This window comes from Argopecten irradians, chromosome 4 (assembly GCF_041381155.1).
Source record: "Argopecten irradians isolate NY chromosome 4, Ai_NY, whole genome shotgun sequence".
Classification (NCBI taxonomy): domain Eukaryota; kingdom Metazoa; phylum Mollusca; class Bivalvia; order Pectinida; family Pectinidae; genus Argopecten; species Argopecten irradians.
The window spans coordinates 19,320,100-19,335,573 of NC_091137.1; the positions used below are offsets into that span (position 1 = coordinate 19,320,100).

At 43.5% G+C, this 15,474-nt stretch overlaps 1 protein-coding gene across 2 annotated transcripts in view; it reads right to left on the minus strand.

The window, feature by feature from the left end:
* LOC138320856 (uncharacterized) overlaps positions 1-15,474 on the minus strand; it is a 39,414-nt gene that overhangs the window by 11,312 nt on the left and 12,628 nt on the right. For both annotated transcript variants that reach the window (XM_069264126.1, XM_069264125.1), the window contains exons 9-11: positions 3,227-3,370; positions 2,381-2,762; positions 1,923-2,023 (exon numbers count right to left, since the gene is read on the minus strand). In XM_069264126.1, coding sequence (XP_069120227.1) covers positions 1,923-2,023; positions 2,381-2,762; positions 3,227-3,370 — 627 coding nt within the window. The remainder of the gene's footprint in view (positions 1-1,922; positions 2,024-2,380; positions 2,763-3,226; positions 3,371-15,474) is intronic.

Here is a 15,474-nt window from a genome sequence, read left to right on the forward strand (position 1 = left end):
AAAAATAGCAAAAGGCACTACTAGACCATAAGAACAATGTGTCTATGAAGTTTCATGGAAATATCTCTGCTGGTTTTAGATTTATGCTCCGGAAATGAACCTACTACAAAAATATGATATTTTCAGCAATGTTTCTATGGTTACAGAAAAAAGCACAAAAAGTGAAAACCTAAAAATAGCAAAAGGCACTACTAGACCATAAGAACAATGGTGTCTATGAAGTTTCATGGAAATATCTCTGCTGGTTTTAGAGTTGCGCTCCGGAAATGATTCTTACACAAAAATCTGCCATTTTCAGTAATGTTTCCATGATTACAGAAAAAAGTACAAAAAGTGAAAACCTTAAAGGTAGGTTTCGCTCAAGCAAATAAATATTTTTTGTAAAACCGGACAAATAGGAGAAAAGACGAAAAATCATATTAAAAGTACCTCAATTTAATTTCTTAATTAATGCGTATGAAATTGAACAAACGTGTCTTGAATACAAAATTGAGGGAAATCCTTGATATATATAAAACGACTGACGGACGAAATACGATGCAAATGAGGCTGCAATGATTTGGGTTGTCGAAGTTTCGCGCATGCGCATTGCTGCGTACTAAGCGTAAACAAAACATGGATGATCGAAAGCGTGTGAGAAAAAAAACTGTGTCTGGATCGGCAACAAAGTGGAGGAAATTATAATGGAATCGGTAGCACCCTAGGATATTTATAGGGAATTAAATTCAGAGATGGCATGTAGCGATAGAAGAAACAGAAGCCAAATCTCAAGCGGAACTTGCCCGGATCTGTTGGGACTCGTGTAACGGCGTTGCACGTGGTGAGTTAAATTTCAACACATATGCTGCGCACATACAGCCGCAGACTAACTACATGTATGTTTGGTGTAGCTAAGCTAGCGAGCGTTATGTAAGTAACATTGTGAAGTGTTTTAGCATATATGATATGTATAAACAGTCCATCGTACTTCGATTTGTTCTTGTTTTTTTAACTAAACATGCCGTGGCAAACTGTCACTGCCATCTGACTTTTTGTTGCACGCTTCCGTGTTTGTTTGCTGCGGCCTCGTTTTGGAAAAAAATACGTCATGTTCTATGTAAAGCTTGACTTTGCTCTATTTTAGAGGAGTATTTTTCTGGTCAACTAGGCAAACCCATATTGTTCGCTGTACATTGAAAATGATCTGAAGATTATATCTATGTACAGGATAAATTTCAATTTCGTAGTCTTTTATATTTCATTGGGCGAAACCTACTTTAAATAGCAAAAGGCACTACTAGACATAAGACTAATGTGCCTATGGAGTTCCGTGCATATATCTCAACGGTTTTCCAGTTATGCTGCGGAAACGAACCTGGTACAAAAATATGATTATCAGAAATGTTTCCAAGGTTACGGAAAAAGTACAAAAGTGAAAACCTTAAAATAGCAAAAGGCACTACTAGACAATAAGACCAATGTGTCTATGAAGTTTCGTGGAAATATCTCTTCTGGTTTTAGAGTTATGCTCCGGAAACGAACCTGGTACAAAAATGTGATATTTTCAGCAATGTTTCCATGGTTATGGAAAAAATACAAAAAATGAAAACCTAAAAATAGCAAAAGGCACTATTAGACCATATGACCAATGTGTGTATGAAGTTTCGTCGAAATATCTCTACTGGTTTTAGAGTTAGGCTCCAGAAACCATTCGTACAGACGGAATCCATTTGTATATCCCCCGCCAACTTCGTTGGGCGGGCGATAATTAACCCATTTGTATAAAAATTGTTTTGTCAATGAACTTGCCAATGTGTTTCATTTGCAATTTTAACATACAATGTTATGTTTATCTTCTTGAAATTTGTTCTATGTGTTTTCTGCTAATTGTGTGTTATATTGCATTAGAATGAAGAGGGGTGTAGATCTGATTTTAGTCTGACCTGTAGGTACATTTTGGGACTGACCACTTCTGCCATACGGAGCTGTACTGACCAGTCCAGTTGTTCCAGGTGGCCATAGAGCCAATCACTGCTCTGGGGATCTGTTCAAAAATTATGCGATATATATCTCAAGAAGTAAATATTTTTTCTCTCACTACAATTCTTTACTACAACATTAGTAACCAGTTTAACATAAGGTTGTTTGATTCAAAGAGTTACTATATAGACAATCATAATTATATTACCTGTTACATTTCTACCAAAAGCAACCCACTGTCAGAAATCAATAGGCACCATTCTGGGTGTACTGGACTCAGGGTAGTACCACGTATTATGCAGTGAATTTATACACCCACATCACATACACAGTATTCATTCTGTACATTTAATATCTTCTGTGAATATTCCTTGTATATATCTACAGAGGACATTTCTAGGAAAAAATCATGTATATTTACCATAATTGCAGAGTTCACAGGATGCATTTGTTGACTTCAGCAGCGTGGAAAACTTCACCAGATTTTCTTTGAGTTTTAATTTGACTCCAGTATCTAGATCAGATTCCCACAGAATGACACAACACTGCCATAGCTCCGCCACACATAGTAACCAAGAGGCAGAGTCTGTTGCTAGGGACTCCAAAACGCTAACCAGTAAGGCTTTATGATGCTTCAAAGCTTCTAAAATGCAGAGGATGATCTCCAAAGCAAATACTGTATTCAATGTTTCCTCACGAAATATACATGATACACTGAGATATGGCAGTGCTGTGTTCTGTATAAATCTGGTTATTTTTAGCAGAGGAGTTGCTCTCTGTGTGTCTCCACAATCACTGGATTTCTGTGGATGGAAATTAATATACATTGTATTTAAATAATTTTAAAATTTAAAACTCATATCTGAAATGTTCTTAATAATTTACTACATGCCAGCTTAGTCATAGAATTTCATATAATATGTAAGATAAAGTAACATTCTCGTATCCAACCAATTATTTCCCAGCCTTTGTGTAATTAGATTTATCTATATAAGGAATTTCCCCCTGATCTGTGAAATATGTAGGAAAATATATTAAAATGCTTCAATGGCTGTTTTATACTGTTTTCAATACACTGTAAATAAGGAAATTATTCAATGAATCTGTGAAAAATTTGGATTATCATATGAAATCAAGTGGATATATGGAGATTGGCATGTGTTAAATTCATAATGTACAGAATAATGATGTAATCAAGGTATTAAATCTTTTCTCCCATGATATGGTCCTGTGATGTAATTACAGTAAGTGTCTGTGTTATAATCACCTGGACTGACAGCTGTATGAAGTACAGGATGTTACAACACTCCTTTGCTGACAGCTGACTGGACTCAAGATACTGGTGTAGGACGTCGCATAGACTACAACCGTCTGTCCTTCCCGAGGCCACACTAGCCATCCTCATCAGGACCTACATATAACATACATCACATAGACTACAACCGTCTGTCCTTCCCGCGGCCACACTAGCCATCCTCATCAGGACCAACATATAACATACATCACATAGACTACAACCTTCTGTCCTTCCCGAGGCCACACTAGCAATCTTCATCAAGACCTACATATAATATACATTACATAGACTACAACCGTCTGTCCTTCCCGAGGCCACACTAGCCATCCTCATCAGGACCTACATATAATATACATCACATAGACTACAACCTTCTGTCCTTCCTGAGGCCACACTAGCCATCCTCATCAGGACCTACATATAATATACATCACATAGACTACAACCTTCTGTCCTTCCCGAGGCCACACTATCCATCCTCATCAGGACCTACATATAATATACATCACAGACTACAACCTTCTGTCCTTCCTGAGGCCACACTAGCCAACCTCATCAGGACCTACATATAACATACATCACACAGACTACAACCTTCTGTCCTTCCCGAGGCCAAACTCGCCAACCTCATCATGACCTACATATAACATACATCACATAGACTACAACCGTCTGTCCTTCCCAAGGCCACACCAGCCATCCTAATCAGGACCTACATATAATATACATCACACAGACTACAACCTTCTGTCCTTCCTGAGGCCACACTCACCATCCTCATCAGTACTTACATATAACATACATCACATAGACTACAACCGTTTGTCCTTCCCGAGGCCACACTAGCAATCTTCATCAGGACCTACATATAACATACATCACATAGACTACAACCGTCTGTCCTCCCCGAGGCCACACTCACCATACTCATCAGTACCTACATATAACATACATCACATAGACTACAACCTTCTGTCCTTCCCGAGGCCACACTAGCAATCTTCATCAGGACCTACATATAACATACATCACATAGACTACAACTGTCTGTCCTTCCCGAGGCCACACTAGCCATCCTCATCAGGACCTACATATAACATACATCACATAGACTACAACCGTCTGTCCTTCCCGAGGCCACACTAGCCATCCTCATCAGTACCTAAATATAACATACATCACATAGACTACAACTGTCTGTCCTTCCTGAGGCCACACTAGCCATCCTCATCAGGACCTACATAAAACATACATCACATAGACTACAACTGTCTGTCCTTCCCGAGGCCACACTAGCCATCCTCATCAGGACCTACATATAACATACATCACATAGACTACCTTCTGTCCTTCCCGAGGCCACACTAGCCATCCTCATCAGGACCTACATATAACATACATCACATAGACTACAACTGTCTGTCCTTCCCGAGGCCACACTAGCAATCTTCATCAGGACCTACATATAACATACATCACATAGACTACAACCTTCTGTCCTTCCCGAGGCCACACTAGCAATCTTCATCAAAACCTACATATAAATATACATCACATAGACTACAACCGTCTGTCCTTCCCGAGGCCACACTAGCCATCCTCATCAGGACCTACATATAACATACATCACATAGACTACAACCTTCTGTCCTTCCCGAGGCCACACTAGCCATCCTCATCAGTACCTACATATAACATACATCACATAGACTACAACTGTCTGTCCTTCCCGAGGCCACACTAGCCATCCTCATCAGTACCTACATAAAACATACATCACATAGACTACAACTGTCTGTCCTTCCCGAGGCCACACTAGCCATCCTCATCAGTACCTACATAAAACATACATACATCACATAGACTACAACTGTCTGTCCTTCCTGAGGCCACACTAGCCATCCTCATCAGTACTACATAAAAACATACATCACATAGACTACAACTGTCTGTCCTTCCGAGGCCACACTAGCCATCCTCATCAGTACCTACATAAAACATACATCACATAGACTACAACTGTCTGTCCTTCCCGAGGCCACACTAGCCATCCTCATCAGTACCTACATATAACATACATCACATAGACTACAACTGTCTGTCCTTCCCGAGGCCACACTAGCCATCCTCATCAGTACCTACATAAAACATACATCACATAGACTACAACTGTCTGTCCTTCCCGAGGCCACACTAGCCATCCTCATCAGTACCTACATAAAACATACATCACATAGACTACAACCGTCTGTCCTTCCCGAGGCCACACTAGCCATCCTCATCAGGACCTACATATAACATACATCACATAGACTACAACCGTCTGTCCTCCCCGAGGCCACACTCACCATACTCAACAGTACCTACATATAACATACATCACATAGACTACAACCGTCTGTCCTTCCCGAGGCCACACTAGCAATCTTCATCAGGACCTACATATAACATACATCACATAGACTACAACTGTCTGTCCTTCCCGAGGCCACACTAGCCATCCTCATCAGGACCTACATATAACATACATCACATAGACTACAACCGTCTGTCCTTCCCGAGGCCACACTAGCCATCCTCATCAGTACCTAAATATAACATACATCACATAGACTACAACTGTCTGTCCTTCCTGAGGCCACACTAGCCATCCTCATCAGGACCTACATAAAACATACATCACATAGACTACAACTGTCTGTCCTTCCCGAGGCCACACTAGCCATCCTCATCAGTACCTACATATAACATACATCACATAGACTACCTTCTGTCCTTCCCGAGGCCACACTCGCCATCCTCATCAGGACATACATATAACATACATCACATAGACTACCTTCTGTCCTTCCCGAGGCCACACTAGCAATCTTCATCAGGACCTACATATAACATACATCACATAGACTACAACCTTCTGTCCTTCCCGAGGCCACACTAGCAATCTTCATCAAAACCTACATATAATATACATCACATAGACTACAACCGTCTGTCCTTCCCGAGGCCACACTAGCCATCCTCATCAGGACCTACATATAACATACATCACACAGACTACAACCTTCTATCCTTCCCGAGGCCACACTAGCCATCCTCATCAGGACCTACATATAACATACATCACATAGACTACAACTGTCTGTCCTTCCCGAGGCCACACTAGCCATCCTCATCAGTACCTACATAAAACATACATCACATAGACTACAACTGTCTGTCCTTCCCGAGGCCACACTAGCCATCCTCATCAGGACCTACATATAACATACACATGTACATCACAGACTACAGCCGTCTGTCCTTCCTGAGGCCACACTAGCCATCCTCATCAGTACATGTACTTACATATAACATACATCACATAGACTACAACCTTCTGTCCTTCCCGAGGCCACACTAGCCATCCTCATCAGGACCTACATATAACATACATCACATAGACTACAACCTTCTGTCCTTCCTGAGGCCACACTCACCATCCTCATCAGGACCTACATATAACATACATCACATAGACTACAACCTTCTGTCCTTCCTGAGGCCACACTCACCATCCTCATCAGTACTTACATATAACATACATCACATAGACTACAACCGTTTGTCCTTCCCGAGGCCACACTAGCAATCTTCATCAGGACCTACATATAACATACATCACATAGACTACAACCGTCTGTCCTCCCCGAGGCCACACTCACCATACTCATCAGTACCTACATATAACATACATCACATAGACTACAACCTTCTGTCCTTCCCGAGGCCACACTAGCAATCTTCATCAGGACCTACATATAACATACATCACATAGACTACAACCTTCTGTCCTTCCTGAGGCCACACTCACCATCCTCATCAGGACCTACATATAACATACATCACAGACAACAACCGTCTGTCCTTCCCGAGGCCACACTAGCCATCCTCATCAGTACCTACATATAACATACATCACATAGACTACAACCTTCTGTCCTTCCCGTGGCCACACTAGCCATCCTCATCAGGACCTACATATAACATACATCACATAGACTACAACCTTCTGTCCTTCCTGAGGCCACACTAGCCATCCTCATCAGGACCCACATATAACATACATCACATAGACTACAACTGTTTGTCCTTCTTGAGGCCACACTAGCCATCCTCATCAGGACCTACATAAAACATACATCACATAGACTACAACCGTCTGTCCTTCCCGAGGCCACACTAGCCATCCTCATCAGGACCTACATATAACATACATCACATAGACTACAACCTTCTGTCCTTCCTGAGGCCACACTAGCCATCCTCATCAGGACCAACATATAACATACATCACATAGACTACAACTGTTTGTCCTTCCTGAGGCCACACTAGCCATCCTCATCAGTACCTACATATAACATACATCACATAGACTACAACCGTCTGTCCTTCCCGAGGTCACACTAGCCATCCTCATCAGGACCTACATATAACATACATCACATAGACTACAACCGTCTGTCCTTCCCGAGGCCACACTAGCCATCCTCATCAGTACCTAAATATAACATACATCACAGACTACAACTGTCTGTCCTTCCTGAGGCCACACTAGCCATCCTCATCAGGACCTACATAAAACATACATCACATAGACTACAACTGTCTGTCCTTCCCGAGGCCACACTAGCCATCCTCATCAGTACCTACATATAACATACATCACATAGACTACCTTCTGTCCTTCCCGAGGCCACACTAGCCATCCTCAACAGATCATACATATAACATACATCACATAGACTACCTTCTGTCCTTCCCGAGGCCACACTAGCCATCCTCATCAGGACATACATATAACATACATCACATAGACTACCTTCTGTCCTTCCCGAGGCCACACTAGCAATCTTCATCAAGACCTACATATAACATACATCACATAGACTACAACCTTCTGTCCTCCCCGAGGCCACACTAGCCATCCTCATCAGGACCTACATAAAACATACATCACATAGACTACAACCTTCTGTCCTTCCCGAGGCCACACTAGCCATCCTCATCAGGACCTACATATAACATACATCACAGACTACAACCGTCTATCCTTCCTGAGGCCACACTAGCCATCCTCGTCAGGACCTATACATATAACATACACCACATAGACTACAACCTTCTGTCCTTCCTGAGGCCACACTAGCCATCCTCATCAGGACCTACATATAACATACATCACATAGACTACAACCTTCTGTCCTTCCTGAGGCCACACTCACCATCCTCATCAGTACTTACATATAACATACATCACATAGACTACAACCGTTTGTCCTTCCCGAGGCCACACTAGCAATCTTCATCAGGACCTACATATAACATACATCACATAGACTACAACCGTCTGTCCTCCCCGAGGCCACACTCACCATACTCATCAGTACCTACATATAACATACATCACATAGACTACAACCTTCTGTCCTTCCCGAGGCCACACTAGCAATCTTCATCAGGACCTACATATAACATACATCACATAGACTACAACCTTCTGTCCTTCCTGAGGCCACACTCACCATCCTCATCAGGACCTACATATAACATACATCACAGACAACAACCGTCTGTCCTTCCCGAGGCCACACTAGCCATCCTCATCAGTACCTACATATAACATACATCACATAGACTACAACCGTCTGTCCTTCCCGAGGCCACACTAGCCATCCTCATCAGTACCTACATATAACATACATCACATAGACTACAACCTTCTGTCCTTCCTGAGGCCACACTAGCCATCCTCATCAGGACCCACATATAACATACATCACATAGACTACAACTGTTTGTCCTTCTTCAGGCCACACTAGCCATCCTCATCAGGACCTACATAAAACATACATCACATAGACTACAACCGTCTGTCCTTCCCGAGGCCACACTAGCCATCCTCATCAGGACCTACATATAGCATACATCACATAGACTACAAATGTCTGTCCTTCCTGAGGCCACACTAGCCATCCTCATCAGTACCTACATATAACATACATCACATAGACTACAACCGTCTGTCCTTCCCGAGGTCACACTAGCCATCCTCATCAGGACCTACATATAACATACATCACATAGACTACAACCGTCTGTCCTTCCCGAGGCCACACTAGCCATCCTCATCAGTACCTAAATATAACATACATCACAGACTACAACTGTCTGTCCTTCCTGAGGCCACACTAGCCATCCTCATCAGGACCTACATAAAACATACATCACATAGACTACAACTGTCTGTCCTTCCCGAGGCCACACTAGCCATCCTCATCAGTACCTACATATAACATACATCACATAGACTACCTTCTGTCCTTCCCGAGGCCACACTAGCCATCCTCAACAGAACATACATATAACATACATCACATAGACTACCTTCTGTCCTTCCCGAGGCCACACTAGCCATCCTCATCAGGACATACATATAACATACATCACATAGACTACCTTCTGTCCTTTTCGAGGCCACACTAGCAATCTTCATCAAGACCTACATATAACATACATCACATAGACTACAACCTTCTGTCCTCCCCGAGGCCACACTAGCCATCCTCATCAGGACCTACATAAAACATACATCACATAGACTACAACCTTCTGTCCTTCCCGAGGCCACACTAGCCATCCTCATCAGGACCTACATATAACATACATCACAGACTACAACCGTCTATCCTTCCTGAGGCCACACTAGCCATCCTCGTCAGGACCTATACATATAACATACACCACATAGACTACAACCTTCTGTCCTTCCTGAGGCCACACTAGCCATCCTCATCAGGACCTACATAAAACATACATCACATAGACTACAACTGTCTGTCCTTCCCGAGGCCACACTAGCCATCCTCATCAGTACCTACATATAACATACATCACATAGACTACCTTCTGTCCTTCCCGAGGCCACACTAGCCATCCTCATCAGGACCTACATATAACATACATCACATAGACTACCTTCTGTCCTTCCCGAGGCCACACTAGCCATCCTCATCAGGACCTACATATAACATACATCACATAGACTACCTTCTGTCCTTCCCGAGGCCACACTAGCCATCCTCATCAGGACCTACATATAACATACACCACATAGACTACAACCGTCTGTCCTTCCCGAGACCACACTAGCCATCCTGATCAGGACCTACATATAACATACATCACACAGACTACAACCTTCTATCCTTCCTGAGACCACACTAGTAATCTTCATCAGGACCTACATATAACATACATCACATAAACTACAACCGTCTGTCCTTCCCGGGGCCACACTCACCATCCTCATCAGGAACTACATATAACATACATCACAGACTACAACCGTCTGTCCTTCCCGAGGCCACACTCACCATCCTCATCAGGACCTACATATAACATACATCACAGACTACAACCGTCTGTCCTTCCCGAGGCCACACTAGCCATCCTCATCAGGACCTACATATAACATACATCACAAACTACAACCGTCTGTCCTTCCCGAGGCCACACTCACCATCCTCATCAGTACCTACATAAAACATACATCACATAGACTACAACTGTCTGTCCTTCCCGAGGCCACACTAGCCATCCTCATCAGGACCTACATAAAACATACATCACATAGACTACAACTGTTTGTCCTTCCCGAGGCCACCCTCACCATCCTCATCAGGACCTACATATAACATACATCACATAGACTACAACCTTCTGTCCTCCCCGAGGCCACACCAGCCATCCTAATCAGGACCTACATATAATATACATCACATAGACTACAACCTTCTGTCCTTCCCGAGGCCACACTAGCCATCCTCATCAGGACCTACATATAATATACATCACATAGACTACAACCTTCTGTCCTTCCTGAGGCCACACTAGCCATCCTCATCAGGACCTACATATAACATACATCACATAGACTACAACTTTCTGTCCTTCCTGAGGCCACACTAGCCATCCTCATCAGGACCTACATAAAACATACATCACATAGACTACAACTGTCTGTCCTTCCCAAGGCCAGACTAGCCATCCTCATCAGGACCTACATAAAACATACATCACATAGACTACAACTGTTTGTCCTTCCCGAGGCCACACTCACCATCCTCATCAGGACCTACATATAACATACATCACATAGACTACAACTGTTTGTCCTTCCCGAGGCCACACTAGCCATCCTCATCAGTACCTACATATAACATACATCACATAGACTACAACCTTCTGTCCTTCCTGAGGCCACACTAGCCATCCTCATCCGGACCTACATATAACATACACCACATAGACTACAACCTTCTGTCCTTCCTGAGGCCACACTAGCCATCCTCATCAGGACCTACATATAATATACATCACATAGACTACAACCTTCTGTCCTTCCTGAGGCCACACTAGCCATCCTCATCAGGACCTACATATAACATACACCACATAGACTACAACCTTCTGTCCTTCCTGAGGCCACACTAGCCATCCTTATCAGGACCTACATATAACATACATCACAGACTACAACCGTCTGTCCTTCCCGAGGCCACACTAGCCATCCTCATCAGGACCTACATATAACATACATCACATAGACTACAACCTTGTGTCCTTCCCGAGGCCACACTAGCAATCTTCATCAGGACCTACATATAACATACATCACAAAGACTACAACCGTCTGTCCTTCCCGAGGCCACACCAGCCATCCTCATCAGGACCTACATATAACATACATCACATAGACTACAACCTTCTGTCCTTCCCGAGGCCACACTAGCCATCCTCATCAGTACCTACATATAACATACACCACATAGACTACAACCTTCTGTCCTTCCTGAGGCCATACTAGCCATCCTCATCAGGACCTACATAAAACATACATCACATAGACTACAACTGTCTGTCCTTCCCGAGGCCACACTAGCCATCCTCATCAGGACCTACATAAAACATACATCACATAGACTACAACTGTTTGTCCTTCCCGAGGCCACACTCACCATCCTCATCAGGACCTACATATAACATACATCACATAGACTACAACTGTTTGTCCTTCCCGAGGCCACACTAGCCATCCTCATCAGTACCTACATATAACATACATCACATAGACTACAACTCTCTGTCCTTCCCGAGACAACACTCGCCATCCTCATCCGGACCTACATATAACATACACCACATAGACTACAACCTTCTGTCCTTCCTGAGGCCACACTAGCCATCCTCATCAGTACTTACATATAACATACATCACATAGACTACAACTCTCTGTCCTTACCGAGGCAACACTCGCCATGCATCCTCATCAGGACCTACATATAATATACATTACATAGACTACAACCTTCTGTCCTTCCTGAGGCCACACTAGCCATCCTCATCAGGACCTACATATAATATACATTACATAGACTACAACCTTCTGTCCTTCCTGAGGCCACACTAGCCATCCTCATCAGGACCTACATATAATATATATTACATAGACTACAACCTTCTGTCCTTCCCGCGGCCACACTAGCCATCCTCATCAGGACCTGCATATAACATACATCACATAGACTACAACCTTCTGTCCTTCCCGAGGCTACACTAGCCATCCTTATCAGGACCTACATATAACATAAATCACAGACTACAACCGTCTGTCCTTCCCGAGGCCACACTAGCCATCCTCATCAGGACCTACATATAACATACATCACATAGACTACAACCTTCTGTCCTTCCCGAGGCCACACTAGCAATTTTCATCAGGACCTACATATAACATACATCACATAGACTACAATCGTCTGTCCTTCCCGAGGCCACACCAGCCATCCTCATCAGGACCTACATATAACATACATCACATAGACTACAACCTTCTGTCCTTCCTGAGGCCACACTAGCCATCCTCATCAGTACCTACATATAACATACACCACATAGACTACAACCTTCTGTCCTTCCTGAGGCCATACTAGCCATCCTCATCAGGATCTACATAAAACATACATCACATAGACTACAACCTTCTGTCCTTCCTGAGGCCACACTAGCCATCCTCATCAGTACCTACATATAACATACACCACATAGACTACAACCTTCTGTCCTTCCTGAGGCCATACTAGCCATCCTCATCAGGACCTACATAAAACATACATCACATAGACTACAACTGTCTGTCCTTCCCGAGGCCACACTAGCCATCCTCATCAGGACCTACATAAAACATACATCACATAGACTACAACTGTTTGTCCTTCCCGAGGCCACACTCACCATCCTCATCAGGACCTACATATAACATACATCACATAGACTACAACTGTTTGTCCTTCCCGAGGCCACACTAGCCATCCTCATCAGGACCTACATATAACATACATCACATAGACTACAACCTTCTGTCCTTCCTGAGGCCATACTAGCCATCCTCATCAGTACCTACATATAACATACACCACATAGACTACAACCTTCTGTCCTTCCTGAGGCCACACTAGCCATCCTCATCAGTACCTACATATAACATACACCACATAGACTACAACCTTCTGTCCTTCCTGAGGCCACACTAGCCATCCTCATCAGGACCTACATATAACATACACCACATAGACTACAACCTTCTGTCCTTCCTGAGGCCATACTAGCCATCCTCATCAGTACCTACATATAACATACATCACATAGACTACAACTGTTTGTCCTTCCCGAGGCCACACTAGCCATCCTCATCAGGACCTACATATAACATACATCACATAGACCACAACCTTCTGTCCTTCCCGAGGCCACACTAGCCATCCTCATCCGGACCTACATATAACATACACCACATAGACTACAACCTTCTGTCCTTCCTGAGGCCACACTAGCCATCCTCATCAGGACCTACATATAATATACACCACATAGACTACAACCTTCTGTCCTTCCTGAGGCCACACTAGCCATCCTCATTAGGACCTACATATAATATACACCACATAGACTACTACCTTCTGTCCTTCCCGAGGCCACACTAGCCATCCTCATCAGGACCAACATATAACATACATCACATAGACTACAACCTTCTGTCCTTCCCGAGGCCACACTAGCCATCCTCATCAGGACCAACATATAACATACATCACATAGACTATCACCGTCTGTCCTTCCCGAGGCCACACTAGCCATCCTCATCAGGACCTACATATAATATACACCACATAGACTACAACCTTCTGTCCTTCCTGAGGCCACACTAGCTATCCTCATCAGGACCTACATATAACATACATCACATAGACTACAACCTTCTGTCCTTCCCGAGGCCACACTAGCCATCCTCATCAGGACCTACATATAACATACATCACATAGACTACAACCGTCTGTCCTTCCTGAGGCCACACTAGCCATCCTCATCAGGACCTGCATATAACATACATCACATAGACTACAACCTTCTGTCCTTCCCGAGGCCACACTAGCCATCCTTATCAGGACCTACATATAACATACATCACAGACTACAACCGTCTGTCCTTCCCGAGGCCACACTAGCCATCCTCATCAGGACCTACATATAACATACATCAAACAGACTACAACTTTCTGTCCTTCCTGAGGCCACCCTAACCAATCTCATCAGGACCTACATAAAACATACATAACAGACTACAATTGTCTGTCCTTCCTGAGGCCACACTAGCCATCCTCATCAGTACTTACATATAACATACATCACACAGACTACAACCTTCTGTCCTTCCCGAGGCCACACTAACCAACCTCATCAGGACCTACATATAACATACATCACATAGACTACAACCTTCTGTCCTTCCCGAGGCCACACTAACCAACCTCATCAGGACCTATATATAACATACATCACATAGACTACAACCTTCTGTCCTTCCCGAGGCCACACTAACCAACCTCATCAGGACCTACATAAAACATACATCACAGACTACAATTGTCTGTCCTTCCTGAGGCCACACTAGCCATCCTCATCAGTACCTACATATAACAAACATCACAGACTACAACCGTCTTTCCTTCCCGAGGCCACACTAGCCATCCTCATCAGGACCTACATATAACATACATCACACAGACTACAACCGTCTGTCCTTTCCGAGGCCACACTAGCCATCCTCATCAGG